General features: G+C 32.6%; 2 protein-coding genes across 3 annotated transcripts; one reads left to right on the forward strand and one right to left on the reverse strand.

Moving 5' to 3' along the window:
- The first annotated feature begins 3641 nt into the window (after positions 1 to 3641).
- LOC125059140 lies at positions 3642 to 12982 on the forward strand. The gene is made up of 7 exons (XM_047663376.1): positions 3642 to 6448; positions 6528 to 6739; positions 7528 to 7735; positions 8187 to 8293; positions 8933 to 9111; positions 9538 to 9647; positions 12041 to 12982. Exons 1-7 carry the CDS (start codon positions 3739 to 3741, stop codon positions 12331 to 12333), a joined length of 3819 nt encoding a protein of 1272 aa, XP_047519332.1. The 5' UTR covers positions 3642 to 3738; the 3' UTR covers positions 12334 to 12982.
- A 66-nt stretch (positions 12983 to 13048) lies between these two features.
- Positions 13049 to 23045, reverse strand: LOC125059141 (hyaluronidase-like). Of its 2 annotated transcripts, XM_047663379.1 has the most exons (7): positions 22730 to 23045; positions 20134 to 20474; positions 16824 to 16963; positions 15803 to 15978; positions 15290 to 15479; positions 14770 to 15040; positions 14548 to 14689 (listed from the first exon to the last, which is right to left on the reverse strand). In XM_047663379.1, the coding sequence occupies exons 1-7, from the start codon at positions 22786 to 22788 to the stop codon at positions 14679 to 14681; spliced, it is 1188 nt and encodes a 395-aa protein (XP_047519335.1). In that variant the 5' UTR covers positions 22789 to 23045; the 3' UTR covers positions 14548 to 14678. The 2 variants fall into 2 exon arrangements, with proteins under 2 accessions (XP_047519333.1, XP_047519335.1); XM_047663377.1 differs by having other exon boundaries at positions 13049 to 15040.
- Between the last annotated feature and the right edge of the window lie 1817 nt (positions 23046 to 24862).

Genomic DNA, 24862 nt, shown 5'->3' on the forward strand with positions numbered 1-24862 from the left:
AATTTATATTTATTGTATCCCTTTTAATAGTAATTTTCTTTTTATGTAACAAGGGCAAACGGGCAGGAGGCTCACCTGATGTTAAATGATACACACACACACACACATCTATACGCAACGCCAAAGGATCAAGCCGCTCAGAAAGTGACTGGGTCGTCGACGATTCGAATCGGTCGTTGAATACGGTACAGTGGAACGAGGTGGTACTGGGAAGCTCCCGCCCAGAGCTAAGAACATTGCTCCATGTGGGGCGGAATTTCATAGAGTTGCAAGCTGTGGCCCGGAGTGGAGTACCGCCTCGCCTTGCTGAGCACCTTTTTAGAGGCAAGTTTAGCCTTCCGTTTCAAATGACCGTGAATCTGAACGTCATTCTATATGTCAAATTCCGATGCTAGCTGAGGTTTTAAGGAGATTGTCTTCAAAGAGAGGAGTATCGATAAAGGGTACCTACTTTTTAGCGGAAAACGCGCAAACTGGTGTCAACTTTGTACTATTCGATCGACAACTGCCCGAGAAATACCTCGAGTCGAGGACGGGACATAGCCTTGTGGAAGCCCAGCGTTCGCGCGTTTGAGTTCGGAATATCCTCCGTCAATATCCATTTAAAAAAAATATGTTTATTATGGAACATAAAATACTTACAGGTATCACTTATTCCACGTCATTACATTTGAATCGGTAGACATCCCTATTCTCGGCAAATAAGACAGAGGGTGTAGGCCGAGAGAAAAAGACGGTGTAAAAAACTCTCGGTACTCTTTTAAAATAGCAAATCATCAAACAACACTTATTTTAAAATAAATAAATTAGAAGTAGCCTGTCTAGCACTAGGCCCAGGACCTTTTATCAACTAGATAATAGTTAACTTTATAGTAAGCCTTTTTACATAGCTTTTCTTTAATACATTTCTTAAATTTATTAAAAGGCGGAGATAAAAGAGCCTCTGTGATTTTATTAAAGAAAAGTATCCCTTTTCCCAAAAATGTATTACTAACTTTAGATAGTCTAGTACGGGGAAATTGCAGCCTGCGTTTGATCCGAGTATTAACATTGTGCGTATGTTCTATTCTAGTAAACTTATCATTATTTTTGGAAAAAATCTATTAAAACCATAATCAGAGTCTTTTGGTGAAGACTTAAAAGTTTACCATAGAACCACGTTAACCTGAAAGCTTTATGGGCACCACTGCCGTTAATAATTTATTCGCTCTACAAATAATTTAATTATTATTGTGTAAAATCTCTAAACATGACTGTTGCGAAACGTTATATGAAACTTTATACAGTTAGTTGTTTTAACCATGCTATGTATCTCTTTGTTTAGGAAAAAGGTTCAAAAAGCGCAAAGAAGGGGCTGCTGTCCCGTTCTCAGGGGGACAGACACACGCGACAAACATGTCCCGACTATATTTTGCTCGCCAACTGTGGAGACTTTCCAGTCATACAAAGTTTGCTTATTTGTTGGAAACGATTTTCTTACAATAAGGATCACAATTAGTTTTTACAAGCCACATCAAAATACTCAAATACGAGTAGACTAGTAGAAATAAATATATTTCATAAAAATACAGTATAATGCTGCATCATTCATTACTTTTTATTGTTGTTTTTCTCCTAGGATATCGTCATTTATAGATTATGTTATAATAAAACATATATAATTATGTCTTTTATAGGTTCTTTTTTAATACAGTCATTTAATCTATTCCATTCACTTATATAACATGTTTTAAAGAGAGTAGGTACGAGCACACGAACCATGGTCGCTAGATAAGTTAAGCTAAGATAAATTAATAATTTATTTAAATTGAATTAAACTAAGTATCTCTTTAACGTATATCAGTGGCCATACAATTATTTAGGTCTGGACCTTAGGTTTCAGTATCTGTTACATGATCATTTGTCAATCTAATAGGCAAGTAGGTGATAAGCCTCCTGTGCCTGACACATGCTCTCGACTTTTTGGGTCTAAGACATGTCGGTTTCCTCACGACGTTTTCCTTCACCGTTTGAGCGAATGTTAAATGCGCACATAGAAAGAAAGTCCATTGGTGCACAGCCGGGCTTCGAACGTTTGACGTCAGAGATGAGAGTCAGTCAGGATAACACTGCGCTTCAACGTAATATATAACGTTTATGAAAATCGAATGAATTTGAAAATAAACTTCTTTCCATATTTAATTCGCCATTTGTTCCGCATTTGCGCAGTTATAATTAGTTTAGACAGTGTCTTTTATCTCCCTTCGCCAGAGAATTGGTTCACCCTATACCCAAAGAGCTGTGTTTTATAATAATTAAATTTTACTAAAAACTAGCGAACCCACTTACGCCCGAACCCAATCATCAATCCATTTATACCATCTAAGATAGTAATCTCAATCCAAATATTGTAACAAGTGAGCTAATAACGAATCGACGGATTGTAATAGCCATCTGTCGATACAAGCTATCCATGGGAGGTCGGATCGGTGTCTGTTGATAGACCTTTGTATGAAAATGACAGTTGACGAAAGCTCGATTCCAACAGTTAATTATTTTAACAGATTTTAGCTTACACCAGTTTTTTAAATAATTAAAAAAGCTGTTTGTTATGTTTTAAACATAGACATGTATATTTTAATGTTAATTGTACGGTTTTATTTACTTTATTTGGTTTACATTTATTATCAAATTATGTACACTCGGTAAAATGGAACGACAACGTCATTCCACAATTTTGCCACTATACAAACATAAATTTGAAAGATTTTTTTTAAAATTGAAACCTCGAGAGAATCAAATTGATCTAGTTTATATTGACTGTTGGAGAATTTGGATTTGGAGAATATGTATATTAAATTATACAATTTTTATATTTATTCTAATAATTATATAATAGTAAATTTATATAGAATATATGTAATAAAAATGGACTATTCACCGACTCCTATTCCATATCAAGGGTGCTTCAACCCTTCATTAGCATTTTAAAACGGGGGTCTCTCGATCATACACCCCGCAATTCGTCGTTAGCCTTAAGTATTTATAAATAAAGTTTAATATCCCTTAACTAGTTCAGATTTCTATCAAAGCACGCTTGACCGGCAAAGGCATCAGCTGGGCTATAGATTGTGTCAGATTGTATTGTGTTTTTTTCTTTTATCAAAGTTAAGTGCGGCTGTCAAATGTGTGAAATCGGATTTATGTTATAAATTATGAGATTATTGTAATCCGTTATTATTCTGTTTATAGCATAATCCAAAACAGTAGGACAAGTTGTGCAATTTGTCTGACTTGAACTAGAACGTTAAGGATTTTTACGAGCACAAATAAAAAAGTTTGTGGAATTCTGTCAAGGGCATTCGTTTTCAAAGGCTTCTATATTATTTTATTATTCGTAGAGTGATAGCCGTTTTATTTAGCTAGTGCATCAGATGGCCTAACATTTTTCAGTACGTGCAATTTAATAATAGACTCGTAACTAACTCTAGTTGCATGCAGTTTTGGCAACCTACGCTTCCTCGTCACAGTTCAAATATATCAGTATACAAGCCAAACCAAATCAAATAATTTCTCCTTAAGGTCGGTTTTTCGAAAGCAATATCCGTTTGACATTTTCTAGTACGTACACGTGAAAATTTAAGACAAGAATAACAAGTGACACACAATCCAATCAGACGTAATTTGAAATTGAGTCAATACAGACGCGTGTTTAATTATTAAGAAGTATATTTAAGTGTGGGTGCAAAGTGAACCAAAATGAATTCCAAGAAAAGTAAACATAAAAAGCCAAAATCAAGTAATATTAGTGCAGTTTCAGCTCTTAGTGAAATCAATGAAAACTTAGAAGAAACTAAAACTGAAGAATTTGTGAATCAGGACAATGATATTTGCTCAAACGATGATTTGAGGTTAGTTCCGGAAGTTGAAAATGTCTGTATTGAAGCTGCACCAGTTGCACCAGTAAAACCGAAAAGAAAAAAAGGAAAAAAGAAAAGAGATGAACCTGCATCTGATGCTGACATTTTAAGAAGTTCTGAAGCACCGAATATTGAACCTCATATTTTTAATGAACCTAAACAATTGGAGGGAAATATTGATAGAGGAAATGAAGTCATTACAACTCGAAAGAAAAGAAAAGGTAAGAAAAATACTAATAAGACCGAAGAGGAGTTTACGGATGAAACACAATCCATACCGCACGTTTTTGTGGATGGACTGGTAAGTGAAAATGTTTCTTCAAGTGTTAAAAATGCAACTCCTATAAAGAAACAAAAGAAAAAGAAACATTCAGATAACACAGAATTAGAATCTTGTACATCGGCTTTTCAAAAGTTATTGGAACCTGGAGAATGTCAGCAAGAATCATATCTATCTGATAGCAGTTATGCAGAGGGTTTGGCGCAAGAAAATACGGATAAATGTGACCAATTACCAGGAGCACTGCCAACAGGTAAAAAGAAAAAGAAGAACAAAAAAGACAAAAATAAGGTTGTTGAAGCTATAGCTACGAGTAATCCTTCCTCGATTGTTACGGAAGAAAATAAAATCGAAAAGTTTGAAGAAATAACTAGTTTAGTCATCGAAGACACAAAACCAAAAGCCGTTATTGCCAAACCTGTAGATAAAAAGCGTAAAAATAGGAAAGGTAAAAATACAACACCTGCAATTGACATCGAAGAAACAATATCAAATAATCCAATTCCTGAAGACGTTAACAAAATTATTAAAGATAATAAGGATGCAGATGTCATGTTATTAAAATCAGAAATAAGAGACTGCATGAATGACGATGATAATTCGAGAAAGCAAAGTGAACAAAATATTACATTAGAAGTAATTTGTAATGACCAAAGTACAGAACAAAGCTGTGAAGATGTTCAAAGCGATAAAACTACGGAATTTACGGAAGCACGACCATCGAGAAAGAAAAAGAGATTAGGAAAACATACTGACAAAGAGAATATTCAAGAAACTATACCAGGTATAGATAAAGGACTTAATAAGAGTGATATGCAGTTAAATATTTCCAGCTGTTATTTACAAAGTGATTTAAAAGAAAAAGAATCAAATGTTACGCCAGATTTAATACAATACCCAAGATCTAGTAGTCAACAGCAATTTGACAACAATAATAATATGGTTATACGTGAAATTAATTCCCCAGATCAGGCACAACTAGGCATTCCCATCTTAATGTCAGTTCCTCTTGTAGAAGGTTCAGGTGAATCGCCAGAAGTAAGATCTAAACATGATCCTTTAGATTTAGAAGTTATAGAAATAAAAACTGAAACGACAAATAACACTGAAAAAGATATGCCACTTGAAGAAAACGTTCATACCCAAGAAGTACAGGAATTGAAAATGACTATTGAAAAATCCCTGGCTGAACTTACTGAATTAGAAAGAAACGACTTAGATGCTGAAAGAGAATTTGCAGAGGTACTAGAATATAATTTAAAAGATTCAACTGCAACGCAAGAGGAAAAATCGTTAGAAGAAATTATTTTAACTACACCCTGTGAATCCAACAAGACAGAAAAAAATATGCTAGAAGAGATTAACAGAAGACCAGAATCAGTTGCCCCTCCTGTGTGCCCTGCAAGAAAAGACAAGAAAAGCAAGACTAAGAAAAAGGGTAAAAAAACACCTGAAGCCTGTTGTGTTACTACTACTACTACTACTACTTGCGATGTCAATGTAAATGTATCCGGTTCAAATAAGAGCGTACAAGAAACAGACAAAAATGAAAACAAAGATAAAAAGTCAGATACTCAGGAGAAGAAAGGCAAACAGCAGTCTTCTAATCAAGATAACATTTTAGTAGACTCCCTAGAAACTACAGTATTACCAGCTGTCTATGAACCAATTGAAAAGTTTGAGGACGCTTTAACATCGAGCACTGAAGATATTAATGATACATTTGAGATGATCGCTAAAGAGGCAAGTGAATTACCGATTCAGAAAAAGTTGTTTCAAAACCCTGAAATAAGTGTTACTGAACCAGAAGAAGATGCAAAAGCGAAATCTGTTAAAGTAAACCCTGCTTCACAGCCAAAAAACTTATTAGGTCATCCCAACATTCCTGCACAATCGAATAAGGCAGACTATAAAAAAGAAAAGAATAAACCGCCGAATACAATGACAGCTAAAGTGAAAATAAGAGACGCTAATGAAATACAGAAAGCGCAAACAAAAGACGCCGAGACAAAAAACAAATTAATGAAACAAGCATCTAAGGAATCGTACACTTACAGAACTTCTGATAGCAGTGATTTTGTGTATAAATATAGTTTTCGAAAAGTGTTTTTACCAAATTTCTGTCATGTATGTACGAAGGAGTTGGGTTCTAGAGTCGCTTGTAAATTTTGCAACTTGTTGTTCTACTGTAGTCAAAAACATAAAGATGAAGATTGGCCTCAGCATCAGTTTCTGTGCTTCGTTGTGTGTACAATGGCGCATTTAAAAGGTAATAATTATTGTATTTACACAGCTTTGCGCGCCAAATTAATGAATAATATTATTTTACATAATTTTTATTTTTTCAGAACAAAAATTTATTTACGGAGATGCGAAAAACATAACAGGACAGGATTACAGAGTACTAAGAATGCAGTTAATAATATCATGCGAAAAAATGTTAAAAAGAAAACTAGTCCCGTGGGAGCAGGAGGCACTGCTATATCCCAGAATTTGCAATAATAGTGCTTGTAGAGAATGGAGGCAAGGTCTTTTAACCGACTGTCAAGGATGTAGACAGGTTTGATTTTGAAATAAAATTATTCTTATTATTTTTTTTAACTCTAGTGTCAAAAGACACTAGAAAAGACTAGAAATGTTATAATAATATAATTGGAACTCTCTCCCAAAAACTCCAATGAAATAATTAATTAGAACGTGGACTATCGAATATGATTACATTGGACCGTAATAAAAATAATTGAAGAATAGTCTTACACAATCAATGCAACTTGTGTTGATTGATATAACATTTGGAAGACAGCAGAGAATCTCCAATGCTCAGTGCTATAATTAGTATTTTTGCGGCGCCAAGTAGGTTAGGCAGTCTTAAATTACAAGCCAAAGCTTTACTGTTTAAAAGTTATTTAAACCAATATTTTTTTTGCATTTGCCAATTTAGCTTTTAATTATTATATTTGTTTATTTGGCACAGCTAATATTAGAACTCTTTAAAAGTCAAAGCCTACAATTTACTATTTGCTAGTGTATCCAATTCAAGATCATATGGTATAGGAAATTGATGCATGTTTTCATCCAAATCTACAAAGTGTGTTAGGCACATATGCCTTGAAAAATAAATAAATAAAACCGACGGTGAAGGGAATGGTGAAGTAGTACATAAAACATAGTTTCGTTGTCTATAACATACGATTTACATTTGATTTGTTGTTTATACTATGGTCTTTCCAGTATTTATATTTTTTTAGGCTAAAAAACTACTTTAATGTCAATAGCTTATTCTATATAATCTAATATATTATGATCGAAGTATAGTAAATTTACAATGTATTGTTATTCAATTTATAGGTATCTTACTGCACGGAGCATCCCGAACATTTGCCAATATCTCACCAACGTTGGTGCAAGTCGTACGCTCTCTATCAAAAGTTGGTCAGCTACCAACAAAAACTAGGTCGTTTGGAGCCAACGTTACCCACTAAAGTAATGCCAGCAGACTATCAGATCCCGGAAACAATGAACGAAGTATTAGCTTCATTATATGAGGAGAAACTTGGTAAGAAAGGCTTTTTATAATTGTAAGGAGATATTTTTTAGGATTTAAGCTTTTTATACATAGAAAGCGTTGTTTTTTAAATCAATGTAGCGTATGTTGAAGAAGCTTTAGAGATTATTCGATACAAATGTACAAAAATATAAATAATTCCTATTTATATACCTATATATATTACGTAGTATAATGATTATGGCATAATTGTGATACTTTTTATCTCATGCCATGGGCTCAAGTATTTGTAATAGAACGCATAAATATCAACAAACCTTGAAATAAATAACTTAGAAGACAATTTTTACTTAAGTTTTACATAGAAATCATGTTTTAGAAACACTAAACTCGTATTAATTTACATAAATTTCAATTTTATGCAAATATTACCCTCGTTAATTACCCTTTTGGTCGTGTACGAAAGTAACAATGAATAATAACATTCATTGGATTTTTCCAGATATGAGCGACGTAGATTATGCAGCCGTGACTCAAATAGCGACGGCGCCCCTCACAGCAGCCTATTGCTATCAGACGAACGGCAAGAATTTCAATGGTTTGACTAAGGTATAGTATTATAGTCCTCCTAGTATGTAGAAGTCGTTCTTTGGCGTTTTCCTACAAGTATATTTGTGAAAATTTGCATGCAAACTAAAGCTAAGTGCTAAATCGTATACGTGAAAAATTGAGAAATACACGCATAACATTTGAATTGCCTGATTTAAATATTATATGTAGTAACTATTTAATATACAAATATTTTTATTTATTTATTTATGTCATCACGCCTTTTTCCCGAAGAGGTAGTCCGTCCTACATGGCCAAACCACCAAAGCATTCGCTTCATACATCCTAAAAACATGAACATATGATCTTGTTCCACTTTTTATTCATCTCTCAGAATATCGCATACAGTTCTATTGATACCTGTTTCAAATACCATAGATTTTGTTTTTCCTATGTTCACTTCTTAACAGTCAAAGCATTTTTCATAACAGTTACCAGCTCCTGCAATACCTTCACCATACGCAAGTATTACTTGGTCGTCAGCGTATTGGAGATAAGTCTCTTTTTTCTGGCCCATTTTTAATCCCCGTCACTCTTTGATATCTTTCTTTGACTATAACAATTGTCTTTGGTATAAATCAAAATCTTCTAGGTGTTTAAACTTTGCTGCTGTAAATAATATTATGAAAACGTCAACAGAAATCAACTCTTACAATTCACATAGTGGGTGCTGAACTCCAATTCGAGGCAGATATACTGAATAAGTGGGAGGTCTTCTTCCTCCACCTTCGCCCTGATGTAAAGGATCTGAGGGTGGTTCTCATTAGTCGTGACCTCAACCCTTCCAACCTACCACTGGACCTGCTTAGTAAGATTAAGTAAGTAGCGCCGACTTTAAATCATGAATAATGAGAAGGCAGATGTAAAAACCCCATTTTTACTCCAATGAAACAATGCTTTAATGGTCATTAACGAGCAAAGCTGACTTTTATAAAGTTTCTACCAAGTTGGCCCTTTGTTTTATAAAAATACCAATGAGTTTCCAGTTTTATTTTTTAATAAGAAGCGGTCACGTTTTACAGGCTCTAATGAAAATTTAAAATATTGATGGTACATACGGTTCACAATGTCCTTTTGCACGTCACAATTTATAACTTATATACTACTAACAAAATTACAATTAGCCAAGGCTAAGAAATGTTCCTACAGTTAATGCTTTAACAAATTATTTCATACAAACCAGGTTAATGTGATTTACTCAATGTCAATACAAAAAAAATTGCAGATATTATCTTTTGTTTCAGATTATGTGAGACCTGTCGTTTAAGTAGTCAGCGGCTTCTGTTCAAATTTATAGACAAAAAGACTTATCAAGATTATTTTAACAGTGACGAGTTTTTGGAACCCGACATCGGTAATATTATAAAATCTCTCAATTATAAAAAGTTCTGAGCCATAAAATGTTTTTACAAAAGCTTATTCTAAAATTTTACATTACACTGAATGTAACCCACTCAATGTAAAAATTGTATTTAACTTTGTTTTCACAGTGCTTAACACGTTGACTGCGTAACAGGCCGATATCAGCCTGCCGCGGTATTTCCGCTGGTGCGGACGAAGAAATCTATGTCCCTCTCGCTGGTGCGTAACGATTATCTCAGGTGTTTGTAAAAATTCGACAGGGACAAATATATATTTCATCATGCGGTCAAAATTGTAGGTTTTCCCCATCAAAACATAACGGCAGGCTTTTATCGACCTACCACGCACTGACGCTGCTTTGCATCCGCTGAGTGCGGCAGTGGGCCTATTTCAGCCCGCCCACCCAACAGGCAGCTGGCGACCCGATACCGCACAGAGCGCGCGCCCGACCAGTTAGTGTTGTGCTATCTAACTGATCTAACATAGCGTTCGATATTATCAACCATGGCAAGCAATACAAGAAAAATACAAATTTAGGAAAATAGAGTAATTCGCCTTGCAGTTATTGACAGTGATAGTGACAGCAGTGAAGAAATATTTTCCACTAAGAAAAATAAAAAGTATTTCTGTTTCCAAGACAGGCATACATAAGTAAATAAATAAATTTTTCAGTTCCTTTAGTAGTAAATGTAAATTTACGATTAATTTAACTTGACGATTCAAAAGTGTACTTGGTTACCCACTTGAATAAAGATATTTTGAGTTTGAGTTTGAGTTGAGTTTACGATAATTCTGTTTTATTTTCGATATTTCTCTGTCCCATCACTACTAAAAATATATTCTAGTGCGGTTCAGGTCGATATCGGCCTGCCGCTTTTCCTCCTTTATTTCTCATTTCCTGTTTGCCAGATCCCGGGGCGAATCAAACCTAAGGAAGTTGGGTTCAAGGTCATTCTAACAATATAAAAAAAAATGTATACATTATGTTTCCACAAAGTTATAGCAATTTAATCTATCCTAGTGCTGTTGGGTCTAGAAAGACCTGCCACGCACCGGCGGAAATATCATTGGGGGCGCATTTTGGCCCGCCGCCGCACCTGATGAAACATTATTATTTTACTTGCCGCAGTGAACGTGTTAAGATTAGATTGTGGCTTGAGACATGTTTTTGAATATGGGTTAAACTAACGTTTTGGAGGGTAGGATTTTTGACAAATTTCTTACACAGCAGATATTTTATCTGTAATTTTCCTATAGTACGAAATGTTTGTTTATCTATATATATAAAAGAAAGTCGTGTTTCTTACAACACTTATAACTCGAGAACGGCTGGACCGATTGCCATGGTTTTTGATTTGTTGGATTTGTTTCCGTCCCGAATAGCAGAATACATCTTAAAAACAATGAAAACTCGATATGTGTAATGAATACTTAATCATTTCAATAGATGCTGATTTGTTTATTACATGTCAAACATTTGTTGTCCAATCCTGTCAAATAGTGTAACAACTATTTTTTTTTTGGTCCTTATGGCCTGGTTGCTGAGACCTTTAAGCCACAACTTTATTTTTTTCTGAAGACATCATGTGTGCGTTCAGAAATTTATTTTTTGTAAAATGTCTATAAAGTTCAGGTACTGTTATATTTGTTTGTTTTAGACATTAATTTTCGAAAATTATGTATTTAATTTTTAATTCCCGAAAATAATACCTATGATTTCTCAAAGCAATTGCTGACTATCGGTAATGGCCGTGTTCCTGATGACAAATCGAGCGGTTTGATTTCATTTCCTCCAAATTTTTGCAATTTCGTATCATCAAAATACGAGCTTATCAACAAAGTATTCCCGGATATCATTGCTAACCACAAAAATACTAAATGGTTAAGTGAGCGAGCAATTTTGGCCGCTAAAAATAAAGATGTAGATGACCTCAATTTTAGAGTTTTTTTTCCCAATCTGCACAACATAGTTTTCAATCTTTTTTTTCTGACATGAGTTTGAAGTACTTAATTTTTTTTTTTTATTTTTATTCTCATTCTGTATGTAATATGTTTTCATCATCATTCATCATAATAAAATACTTTTTTTGTTTCTATCTATATAAATATATATTTTTTGTATCATTGTTTTACGTTCATCAAAGCCTAAATTAGTTTAGCTAAAAAGTAACACGACATTCATTGACTGTTAGGCGGTTCGAAGTTCGCCGGGTCAGCTAGTAATAAAGCAAACAATCTAAAATAGAAACAAAATACGAAATATTTTTCAAATATTAACGTTCCTTTTATAACTACTCACGAACCAAAGCCCATAGTGAGGCCCTCGAAGGTTCGCGTTTAATACTTATGGAAAACTACTAGTATTTATGGTATATTTCTTTTCAGTGTGTTCCTTTAATCAAAGCATCGAAAGGGCATCGATTTACAATGGAAGAGATCACTGGCCTTCTACAATCAAATGCATCTCCAAACTGAAGACACCGTTACTCATCACAGGCTACACGTTAAACGAATTGATCAGAGATATATCTAGAGTTCAGAAATTGTCAAATTTTAATGTCATTACTGAACCGAAACACAATAATTTTGCAAGTATAAGACCCGATAGAAATTTTATAACAGACGATGAAATGCCACTTTTATTCAAAAATTACTGTTATACTGTTGTCTGTGGTTGATCTTGACTTTTTATGTTTATTTTATAGACAAAGATAAGGAATCATTTGTCTATGGTCGCATGGTTTTCAATGCTTACGTCCATCCACTTCAACCTCGAAGCACCTTGAATGGCGATAGTTTCGTCAAGTATTCATTCTATAACCCTTCCAACTCGTCGATACAAAAAGTATGTGGAATACTTACTTTTTGTATACTACACGCATCCTTTTACAACGATGCATGTTAGTGCTTACGTTTGGTTACAAATAAGCCCACGAAGCACTTCCTAGGTTTTCTATACAAATCTATTGTTACTATTCTATCGATAGCTGGCTGACTATAGAAGCAGTACTTAAGCAGTACTCGTTTATTTAAAGATTGTCATTGAAATGGCGTTTAATTTCAACTTAACGTTTCATGTTTAATATAAATTAAAATAAATCTTCAGATCTCCTCGTTTGGGTTGCAATTTTATATTACCTATAGTAATATTAACAATAATTGTATTACACCTTTTTTGTATAATTGTGTAATCCTTACAATATGTGAGGAATATCATATATACGTAATAGTTATTATGTATTGATATTCTAGAACCAACACATACCACAAACTCTACCAACTTAGAATAAAAAGGTTTCGGTGTGTAATAAAATTGTGTTAGACCTACATTCTGGTTTCATTTTTTAAGTTACGTTAGATGAGGAACGCAAAAGATATGATTGAAACAAAATGAAATTTGTACAACATTTTATTGTTCACAACTATGTTACTGACCTAGACGCCATTTTACAATTAATGTATTATTTATCATCACACACATTACGAATAAAAAAAATGTTAAATAGGCAGTATTATTTCTAAAGGCTTAAAATTTTTACATATTATAAAGACTAATACATTACATAGGTACTACTGTTCTGGCTTGCTATTATTTTTCTTTCCATCTTCATTAGTCAGTCTCTCGCTGTGCCCGCGCCATCTAGTGTGCAATAGACGAAACAAGACGAGACGTTAACTACATCCAACGCTTGTGATCCCGTTCGAGTGATCCCAAGGTCAAGATGCCTTAACAGTAGTATGTAAATCTTGTCTACACTCCCAAGAATTTTTATTTGGCGAAATTTATTGATAACGTTGGACATGATGTGTATTGTGCGTGTTCAAAGATAAATCATCAGGTCGCATGAATACCTTAATAGTGTGCGGCGCGTAAGTGCCTTCAAAGTTAGAAAATCCCTTATCAAAATACTAAGCAAATTTTAATTACACTTCCCAATAATGTACATTTGGGGATTTCGAGGATTCCAACTCCAAAAGCCTTATTTTTTAAACCAAAAAGACACCTTAAATAATATACATTTGTCATCCTAAACAAAACGTTTTATAATAAAAATCTAAAAGGTACTTTGCATATTCACACAATCAAATAAGTATTACAAAAAATAACACAAGCATCTTCATAGACATAGATCATAAATAAGTAGGGTTCATGCGAACCAGAGTCTAATAATATATAGCAGTAGAATAACATCAAAGTGTTACTGGCTGTGGAATCAGTGCCGATAGTCATCAATGCGGCGAAATAAGAGAATTAGTGCCTCTCACTTCTCAGCTCAGCAATTAGGATCCTCGGGCTAGATTAGGGCAATCTTGTCTTCGATCAATTCTTGGTTTACTCATACATACATACCTACTTTTAATGACATGTACAGATCTATAACTATTAATCTAATAACGGAATTTCGTAATTATTTCTAACAGTCAATATCAGAATTAAAATTAGATATGGGAGAGATTTACGAAGTACTTATTTAAAAAAAGGCAAAAGAAATATTGAAAAAAAAAACAATATATAATAGAGGACAAAAGTTAAAGCATAAACGACAATAAATAAAAACACAAAAGTGTTATTTCTCCTAATAAATAAATAAATTATGAATTATAAACATAGCTAACCACTTCGTCGACAGATTCTGTCGGAGTGTAAAAGTCTGGCGACTCACTCGTTCTCTCACGACTACTTGTACTGGGTTCATATAAATCTAAATGTTTCTCGACATTATCGGTTGTAAAGTCTAAAATTTGTGATGATAGATTTGTGAATAAAATGATAAATTCATCGTTTATCATTAGTTTCTCTTCGGACGCGTCTATACTTTTTTCGGTTGTTGTTTCCGCACCTTCAGTAGTTATTTCAGACGAAAAAATAAATTCCAAAGAGATGTTAGTTGTATTTGATGTTTCTGTAGTAAATTCTTCGCTAGTCTCACGTATTTGAGTCATACTTAGATCTGTAGTAGATGTCGCCTCCGTCATCGCTGGAGACGAAATATTATTTAGAACGTATTTGTCCTTAACTTTATCACCATCGACCTTAAAAATGATGCTAGTTAAATTATCAATTAAATATTCTTTATCTAATACTGGAGTTTCTTTCATTATATTGCTCTCACTTTGACTCTCTTCGGCGAAGTTTTCTATATTTGCCTGAAGGGGAAAAAAATAATTTTCCTCAATCGCGGGCTTCGGGGTGAATTCTTCGTCGTTTTGAACTTTCCGATTGTTTTTAGTGTATTTGGCAACGTACGGTCCGAAAGTCTCACGTATGTAGTCTTTTAGTTTTGTACATTTCTCTACAGTGTTGACATCGCTCGAACTTCCCCAAATAATAATACCGGAGGCCTCCGAGTTATAAATAGTTTCCAGAGCCCTCGATAGGTCTCTCTGAAATAATATAATTGAAAAGTAAGAATTTTGTAAGTATATTCATTATTTTCTATTATAAAGATTGATTTATCGCTAAAACCTACAGGACATGCAATGCAAATTGACAAAAGGACTCAAAAGATCTTAACAATTTCGCTTAAAATGCAGATACATAAAGAGGAGATGATACGTTAATTTTGAGAATATAACAAATATTTAAAAAAAGTAATTAAATGAGATTTTTAATTATGTATGTTGTAAACTGACCTCTCTCAAGAACCCTCCATCTCTGTAACGATACCAGAAGTAGGGAAGTATCGGGGTTCCCTTCACCTGCAGCCTAGAGGCTTCTCGGATTCGTCCCCTGATAAGGGAAACCAGTTCCGACGATGACAGGCTCTGTGAGCTGTAGATTGAAGGGTAGAGGCCAGTGCTTTCAGCCCAGAGCCAGTAGATTCTAAAACATTACATTAACAGGTAGTTAAAAATTAAAAAAAAAACCGCTCAGTAAGGAGAGAAGTGGAAACGTTCCTGTCGACATCACTGATAATTTTTCTAAGTGTAGTAAAAGGTTTAATCGGTTATGTGATGAAATATGATCATAGTCATGAAATAGTCAAGTAAAGATAGATTAGGTATCATCAACCAGTGTAACGTTATTAAATATTCATACCCAGACTTCTAGAGACCTCTTAGAGATTCTAAAATATAATTAGACTGTAGGCTTTTCCAACACAATTTAAACAATGCTTGTCTATAAGAGTAGAATGTGAAACTCACTGATTATTCTCTTCTTTGACATTGTGTGGACAATCCTCTGCCATGTTTTTGGCAGCCATGTTGAAGCAGTAAGGAAACCCGTAATAGCCCCACCGGGCTTTAGGCCTCATCTGCTTGGCGATGGAAATCGTCGTCTGCATAAACTCACGAGCCGATGATTCAAAACGATATTTTGCCTGCAATAAATTTGTAGGAACTATTAAGTAATTTTAACTTAATATTAAGTAATTAGCCATCGTCGAGTTATAAATTACAAATTACACCAGTGGGGAAGGACTGCAGATTTTATGAATTAATCCTAAGACAATTTTACTTTTTTTCAAGAAAAATAGATATAAATAGATATTTTTCGGTTTTTTGAAAACAATTTAAGCCCTAACTTTTAAATAACATTACGAATTATGATAAGGATTAGAAAAAGATCGTCAAAGTAAAACAAAAGAAGAAGAAACTATAAAAATACTGTTCTACCCTGTAGAGTAGATAAACGATGCTATCTTTTACAGAAAATGATCTCTAGATCTGTATGAAAACAACTTATTAGTAATCTTTTTATTAAAAGTACATAGATACAAAAGCGCATTCCTGCGCGTGCACATCTCAATTATTATAGAATATGGGACGAAACACGCCTTATGATCTAGGGCACATCATATGCCAACTTCAATTAGTGCGGTATTTAAATTAAAACGTTTCTGTTATATTGATTTTCATAAGCATGCAGATCCTTCTGGTTTGTTCGTCAGGGTTTCTGGGAATCATAACTTCAATTATTGTTACAAATACTATTAATACTTACAGTGTCGCGTAAATATTGATTTAATGGTTTCTTAAAATTTAAGAGGCGATCGATATGGGTGATGAGCTAAGGAAAGAAGAAGCAAAAATTAAAATAAAGCATAATATAAAACCTAATTGCTTTATAAAACCACTTCGCGCGATAAATAGGTTTTTCGTTCTTTTTTCTGTGCAGTGTGATCGGTTTAGTCCATGTACTTAAGCTATAAAGAAACAAACTAACCTCAGAAGTGACCCAGCTCTCAGGCCACCACCAATGCTTGTCATATTCCTTCTTGTAGGAGATGTCTTTATAGACTGACAGTACGCCGAAATTTTGTCGAAACACTGGACGCCAAGACTCGAAGTCGATTATGGCAATGCCTGAAATGTTTTAGCATTTTATTATTGTCTTCAATTCGTTACATTTTTTAAATTTAGCTGATCATATTTTAAAATATTTTTTTCACAAAGAATAACAAGATAAAATCAAAAGAAAAGTGTGCCTACATTAATAATGCACATACATACGAATGCCCGATAGCATGAAACATTTCTTAGAAGTTATGCACTCTTCTGATATACAGGGTGGTCCAACTAGTGACGTAAATCAATTTTTTTGGATTTCTCACACCTTGGGGTGTACGAAAATACCCCATGTATGTTCCGCGATTTTTGTAGTTTTCGAGTTATAATTTTTTTTGTGTTTTTTTGAATGTTTTCTGCTAGCGAGGTTTCAAAAATTAATATCTTTTTTTGTTGTAGGTATTTTGCCTGTTCTGTGAAATGCAAATTGTCTTAAATGTTGTTCAAATAAAAAAAATCTGAGCTTCCTAAAATAGTTAGTTACTCAAAAAAGGTTTTAAAGTTAGAAGTTTAGTTTTTAGCTTTTCCCAAAGATTCGACGCCAATTTAAAAATACAAATAGAAGTTTCCATAGCATCTGGCTAAGTTTAAAAACTCCACAGGGTTCTAAGCTACCAAAATCATAGAAAAATAATGGTACTTAGGTGGTATTTTTTTGTTGTAATCGGCCTTTTAAGGTGGTTAGGCTAAAAATCATTGCAGCATTAAAAATGTTTTTTTTTTAACTTTTCTTATGGTAAATTAAACCTTAAAATTTATTTTTTATTAATTTTAATACCCGTAAAAAGAAGTAGCTCGTGTAGTTCTTACAACAATTTTGGTCTTACCACTCAAAATTCAAAATGTTATTCGAAATGATTATTGCTAGTAGTGAAATTATCTGTTTTTTAATAACAAATAAAAGGTACAATTTACTGTAAAAAAATACTATTAATTATAATAAAATTTCAAAACTCCTTCCTTTAACTTAAATACATAATCGACAACGTTTGGGGATTTTTCAATGAGCTGGTTTACCCGAAGGAAAACAACAATAAAACAGAATTAAGGCAAAAAATATCAGAAGCGGAAAGAAACATAATATTCGAATAGCTTCAGACGTTTTAAAAAAAACTGACAACAAATAAACATATGAATTTTTTAAACCTCGCTGGCAGAAAACATTCAAAAAAACCCAAAAAAAAATATAACTCGAAAACTACAAAAATCGCGGAACATACATGGGGTATTTTCGTACGTAGGTGTGATGAATCTAAAAAAAAATTATTGATCACTACTTGGACCGCCCTGTATATTGGTTTATACTACCACTTATTTTAAGTTATTTTTAAGAATATCGGATACTCCTATATTATTTATATGTATCGACTACTTCTATATATTTAAAACTGAAATGAAAATTAAAAAAAAATATATAGAACCATCTCGCTTTAATAAAATCATCTGAATAGTTATTGACAGTGGTCATGGAGTATTCCGCACTGAACGATAATTGATGGTAAACGGCGACCTTGACAGAGCCGATCTAATTACTCGGTACTATGGGTATTCAACCTATCGGTGAATATTTTTGTACATTTACGTAGCGTGAGCCTGTCCCAGCTTACAACGCCTGGACATTAATTTTTAAATATGTTATACAAAAAATATATCATACTGAGGGATAATGTAGCATTAAAATGGCGAGGAAATTTTTGAATTCATCCCAGTAGTCATTCTTTACAATATTAGGATAGGTTAGCATGGATGAAAGGCACACAAAAAGCGGCTAAAAAAGTGCAATGGTTTATGCAAAACTAAGTAACTCTTAGCTCTAAATAGAAAAAATAATAATAACAACAGACCTTCTTTACACATTAGTAAAGAAGTTAAGTAAAGTGTAATTCTCTTTATTTGTTTTTAAAATAGAAATGCAAAAGAATTTATATATTAAGTTACTATGTTATCATAGGTGTATTAGTTACGTGCGAAGTTAAAGATCATAACACAAGTAGACCGTGGGCGTTATGTCATTGAGATTTTGTTGTGTGTTCAGCAAAAACTCATGTTTGTGATATCGTCCGGATTTTAATTTGTCACGTCCCATCTATATGCTATAAAATTATTATGATGTAGAGTTTTACAAAGCCAGTCTAAGACATCCTCACAATTTTTCCCTTACGAGCGAGAAATTAAAATTCACTCTTTTTTAATATCTTCATTACGATGATACATTTCCTCTCACATTACAGATATAACTTGTGCTCAAGAAGGTACTATTTGTTAGTAGTTCATATATTTGTCGAGAGCTATCGCTACGTTCAATATTCATATTATTCCTGTTTTTAGTATCGCTTGGTCGGGAGAAATTGATAATTTATTCAAATTTAATTGAATTAAGTCCTTCCATTATATTGTAAGGTATTTGATTGTGTAGTGACTAGTTTATATTTGTAATTAAAGGCAACTTTTCCGTTGTTATTTAGTTAAATGTTCTTTTTTCTACGACTGATAGGTTTTTGAGTGGAACCAATGACAGATTTACTAAGGCCTAATAATTATCGGTAAAACGAACATCGCGTCGTTGTGTCTGGTTTACCATTATATAAGGATAGATTATTTATTTCACTTGGCGGGAACCAAGTGAAATAAATAATTTTTCACATAATTCTAACCGCACGATTACCTACTCAATACTGGTGACGTATGATATATATTATATCGTTTGTATTATGTAATATTATAGGTTCGTATAACGCTTACTTGCACTTGTCTGTTTACATGCGATAAAGTTGTTGTTTGATTAAGGAATTTCATTGTTTGTATTTTTATTAAAGTAATCGCAATGAAATTGTAAACAGTGCATACGTAAATAACTTTCGTGATTAGAGAGAGTTTATTAAGTAGAAGTTTGACAATACACAAACAGTTATTTTACAAAAAATAACATATTTTTATAGACGCTAAATGTTCGAGTTTAAGTGCGCTTCATCTAGGTCAAGTGCTCTTAAAACTCTAGATTCTATTAAAATAGAGATAAGTACTAAAATGGATATTAAACATAAAAATTAAGGTCAATAGGTCTTCAGTGATAATAAATTTAAGACCTCTAGAAGTTATGAGAATGTTAACCTTTTCTCATCTCTTATAAGACTAAATCTGAAAATCTCTAATGAATCTAAAGTTTTTGCAATTAAAACAAATATTACCATTAAAATCTGGGTCAGGTATCCTCTTTGAGACTGTATCCTTGAACGCGTCCACGTGCTCTTCCATATTACCGTCTTGTGGTACGCCACCATTACGCTCAACGTACTTTCCACTGCTGTCAGTCTCGAAAAGCGCGGGAAACTTTCCAGGGTCATACAAAATGGCGACGCTCTCGCCTAAAAAATCGTCATCTTTATTCTGTATTATTCCGTACTTCTCGTATAGACCGTCGAACGGTATTTTTTTCGATTTGCATTGCATTGTCGGCACATTCCAATATACTTTGAAGGTCTTTTGATAGTCCTTGAGCGGGTCTGGGACCTCGATGACATAATAGTTACTGGAACAATGCATTTAACTGGTTACACAGGTTGGTATTGTTCGTTTCAGGTTAAATATATGTGGTTTAAAGAGTTGGTTAGTATGGTAGTAAACATGAATTATAATTTGATGTTTCTTACGTCAAAGAAAAACCTTAAATCATACTTTACATAATTTTATAACCAGCGAGTTTTATACATGCTTTGTTCTTAAGTTTAAACGAATCCTAGGTAGATAGATATCGGAAGACCCGAGGTTATTGATTTTCCTTGAAAACCTCAAAAGAATTCCTCAGGGCATAGTTTTACGAACATTAAACAGGTCTCACAGGTTTGTAGGCATTACCTATTCAAATATGATGATCGCAAATGCGGTAAAGAAAGTAACGAGGAGAATAAAAACTTCCAATTGGCTTTTTACTGTCATTTAATTTATTATTTTATCCTCTTATATAAATATTCCTAGATGAAAGAAATCGATTATAAAGTAAGAGACTAAATATTAACAAAACTTTATTGTATTTTTAGTACTTTAATAATAAAATACTCTTTTAGAATAATGGTTAATTTTGTATTGCAACAAATGAAAATCTAGATAAATCACAATTTACGAACAAAGACTTATTCTCTTTATCGTAAAATAATTTTAACTATAATAATATTCATATTCTGTACGTTAATCTTTTTTGCGCTGCTTAGAAGCGAAACAGCTATATATTGCAGCAGTAGTGGAAGCAGAGGCATCATTGAATGGCTTAGTCGCGTGACTTATAATCTATGCATTGACCTCTTTATTAATATACTTTTATTAGTTTATTAGCAGCAGGTAGCAACCGGATGGATAATTTAATTTCACTGATGTCTTCATAAAAGTAAATGTTTTTTATTGTCTTCTATATTCCTACGTTTTTTTGTCTACAATATTGAAAATATTGTTAATTTTTTATAGGTTTAAAGTGAATATCAAAATACATGTTCACTATTGTTTTTCAATAATCACATGAAAATAGCTCTCGACTATAAATTGAATTATCAATAACTTTATCGGTATAAATATATTCATAATTGTAATAATGTCCCTTTCACTTGAAAATGTTAGATTATATTGACCTCTAAATCGGAAGCTGATTCAAGATATTAATATCTTGATTATCTTGAGATCGCGGAAATAAGACAAAGAAACGAGTCATTGACATTGCTGGCACAAAGATAGCTCTTAGCAGTGGCTTTTTGTTTGGAGATCGTTAACACATATAAGTTATAACCCTAAAGTTTGGGATTCACTTCCCGTAATATCATATATAATCGTGACGAGTTCATATTCAAAAACACTGAAGAAAAGTCCCTTTAGAAAGTGAAAAAGGCTGACGAGAATAATAGTGGACTTTAAAAGAATGTTATTGATCTTTATTTTTGTTAGTACACGTAGGTAAATTTAATTTTTATCTTTAATAATTTAAACGACTAGATCGACTTCAAATATAAATAAAATCATTATGATGTTCGACATAAAAATATATTAGTTTGCAAATTATATTTTACTACGTGTTTTTTGTTTGAATTAAAACTAATCAATGTCACCAACGTACTTCCTATTTGGTAACGTAACGGTAATGAGTAATTTGAACTCATTTATTTGAGGTTTACAAACAATTTGTTTTTGAAGTATTAACTATTATAGTTAGACTTTATAAAATGATAAAGATACTGGTTACAATTAAACTGTTCTGTATGATTTAGAGAATTTCTCGATTTTGTAGATAATATAATTGTAAAGATATGAAAATCGGAAAAATTTCAGCTAAAGATATAAATATTTATTTCTTGTTGTTTTAAACAAAAGTATTGTGTAAATGCTTATTTTTCCTTCTATTTAAAATAAATTATTTATTATCTTAAATTGTTGAGGATGTTATTTCGGATAAGTTAGTCAATAAATTGGTCGTTCACACACAAATTGCAAAACTATAAAGATAAAAGTTTATCACTGTTTTAGTGGAGTAGGCTATCAAAGTACAAATTACCTCTTAATTAAAACAATTAACTTACATTGACACTAACTGTCCATTATTTTCTCAGAAAATATATCAAGTAATATTTTGCATACAGAAAAAAGGTTCGCAAAAAAATTATACCCAATATGACAGTTATTTTTAAAACAAATTAAATTACTGCACAAAATTTTTACATACGATATATAGAGATAGAAAGAATGAAATAATCTATTTTTGCTTTGTACCTTAATATTTGAACGTTTTTATATGTATATTTTTACCTGTCATCTTCGCATAGAACACCATACCGCGCCAAAATTAAAAATAACAAAAACCTCATTTTAACAAACACGAACTTCGGTCCTTTGCACCATAGTCTCACGTCTATGTCAACTTCACTAATCAAACGAAACTAATTTTCAATTGCGCTAAAATTTATGCAATTCATTAACTTGTATTCATAGTAAATACTTAATTGAAAATGTTATTTTTTATTTAAAAAAGTTTTCTCTCAAATTGGCGCGTAATATTTCCCGCCAATTCGTAAGTCAGAAAATACGTTGAGTTCCCGCGGTCGCTCGAGACTCTTTACATGACAGTACCATATTAAATACCACTTCATTCAGGTTTTAGGACTGTCTACCACCAATTTAGTAATATCTTTAAACATATTCACTGCATATATATTTTCGTTCCAGCAAAACGATCAAGTATTTTTATTTAATTATGGCAGAATATAATATTTCCTTATAATATTTCCTTCCTAGTTGTCAGTAGCAAGTAATACAAGTTTTTTTTACAATTCTTTACTATTTTCAAAGTCTTCTTCAATAATATCTTCGTGTGCTACTAACCACTAAGTTACCGATGTGGCTTTGGTATAGTTATTTCATATTACATTCGATCGTATAAAGTTTTATCGTTTATAAAAATAATTTCAACAAATATTGTCGGTTTATATTTTGGTTAGTAATAGCATCGCTTAAACTGGACACACAACTTTGTCCCTGAGAACTTACGGAAAATAATATAATGTTTACTAGAATACAACGTGATATGAATTATTGCATATTTAACTAATAATTAAACCGATATCTTTCTCCGTAGCATTGTACTCGGATGGAATATGTTAAGTGATCGTTCCAAGATATATATAGAACACTCAAAATGTGTTTTAACCAATATTAACTTATCTAAGGGTGAAAAAAAAAGAAAAATGCATTGGATTTTGAATTCGGGAGTAAGAATAAGTTTTAAGTCGTATCCTTTTAGTTTCATTTTCTTCAACGACTTCGTTTCAACAAGGCATTTAACGTATAGGTTAAGTTTATGGTAAACATTTGCTTAGTTCGATAAAACATAAAAAAAACCCATAAAGACGATCCTTAGTGAAACAGCATAATATATCAATAAGAGGACAAAAAGACTAAAACAGTCTTACTAAATTGACTTAAGTTAACTCATTCGTCTCTTCCTGGAAAGTAAAGTGATGATTTGAACAATAGCATGATTTTAAAAATAATTGTTTAAGAATAGTAGTGTATATCTCAACGTGAATCCCAAGTTTTCATTTTGTGTTGAATATATTCTTAGCTTCAATTTAATAATTATATTAGATATATACGTATTGTTTAGAAAATACAATTATATTGTCATGAAATAGTTATATGTAGTATTATTGTAACAACAATTAAGCATGCACGGATGTCAAAGATAATATTTATGTAAGTTATATTGAAATTGTATATTTCATTTACACCATACTATTAGCCTAGGGGTATAGTCTCCTATCAAGACTGCGTGCTATGCACAAAATGACAGTTCTTTCCCGTACACACTTGCACGTACCTTGAAGCAAAAACATCGCGAGGCAGCGTGCCTTTGATACAAAGAAAACATCAATGAACAACAAATGGGACTGCTATTTCATAAATACAATGTATTAATTAGTATGGGGCTTTCAATCAACATTTAATTTTATGAATAAATTTAGTTTTTGTAGCCCTGTTAAAAATCTTTTGAATCTCAATTACTTTTAATTTAGAACACATTAATTCAACTCCTACACTAAGCGTGATTGGTATAATTTGATTAATTGAAATCTTCCGTTCGTTAATTGTTTTGTTTGTCTAAGGAAAGGCATTCTTTGTCCCAGTTGCCACCTTATGTGGCTATTACTTGCCTATTTTGCAGAAAGTTGCAGCACTCTATATTTTGTATCTGTCAAGAGCCTAAATTATACACGGGCCCCAGGTTTGTTCAAGTTATTTCGAATTATACAAATATGTCGGTTTATACTAAGCAAGAATGCATTTTCTTCTGTAATGTATTCGTTTTCCAATTTTGATAAATTCCAGTAGATGCAAGAGAATTGATAAAATCTAAAGAGTAACATTACAAAAACTTCTAAAAAA

This window comes from Pieris napi, chromosome 19 (genome assembly GCF_905475465.1).
Source record: "Pieris napi chromosome 19, ilPieNapi1.2, whole genome shotgun sequence".
Classification (NCBI taxonomy): Eukaryota; Metazoa; Arthropoda; class Insecta; order Lepidoptera; family Pieridae; genus Pieris; species Pieris napi.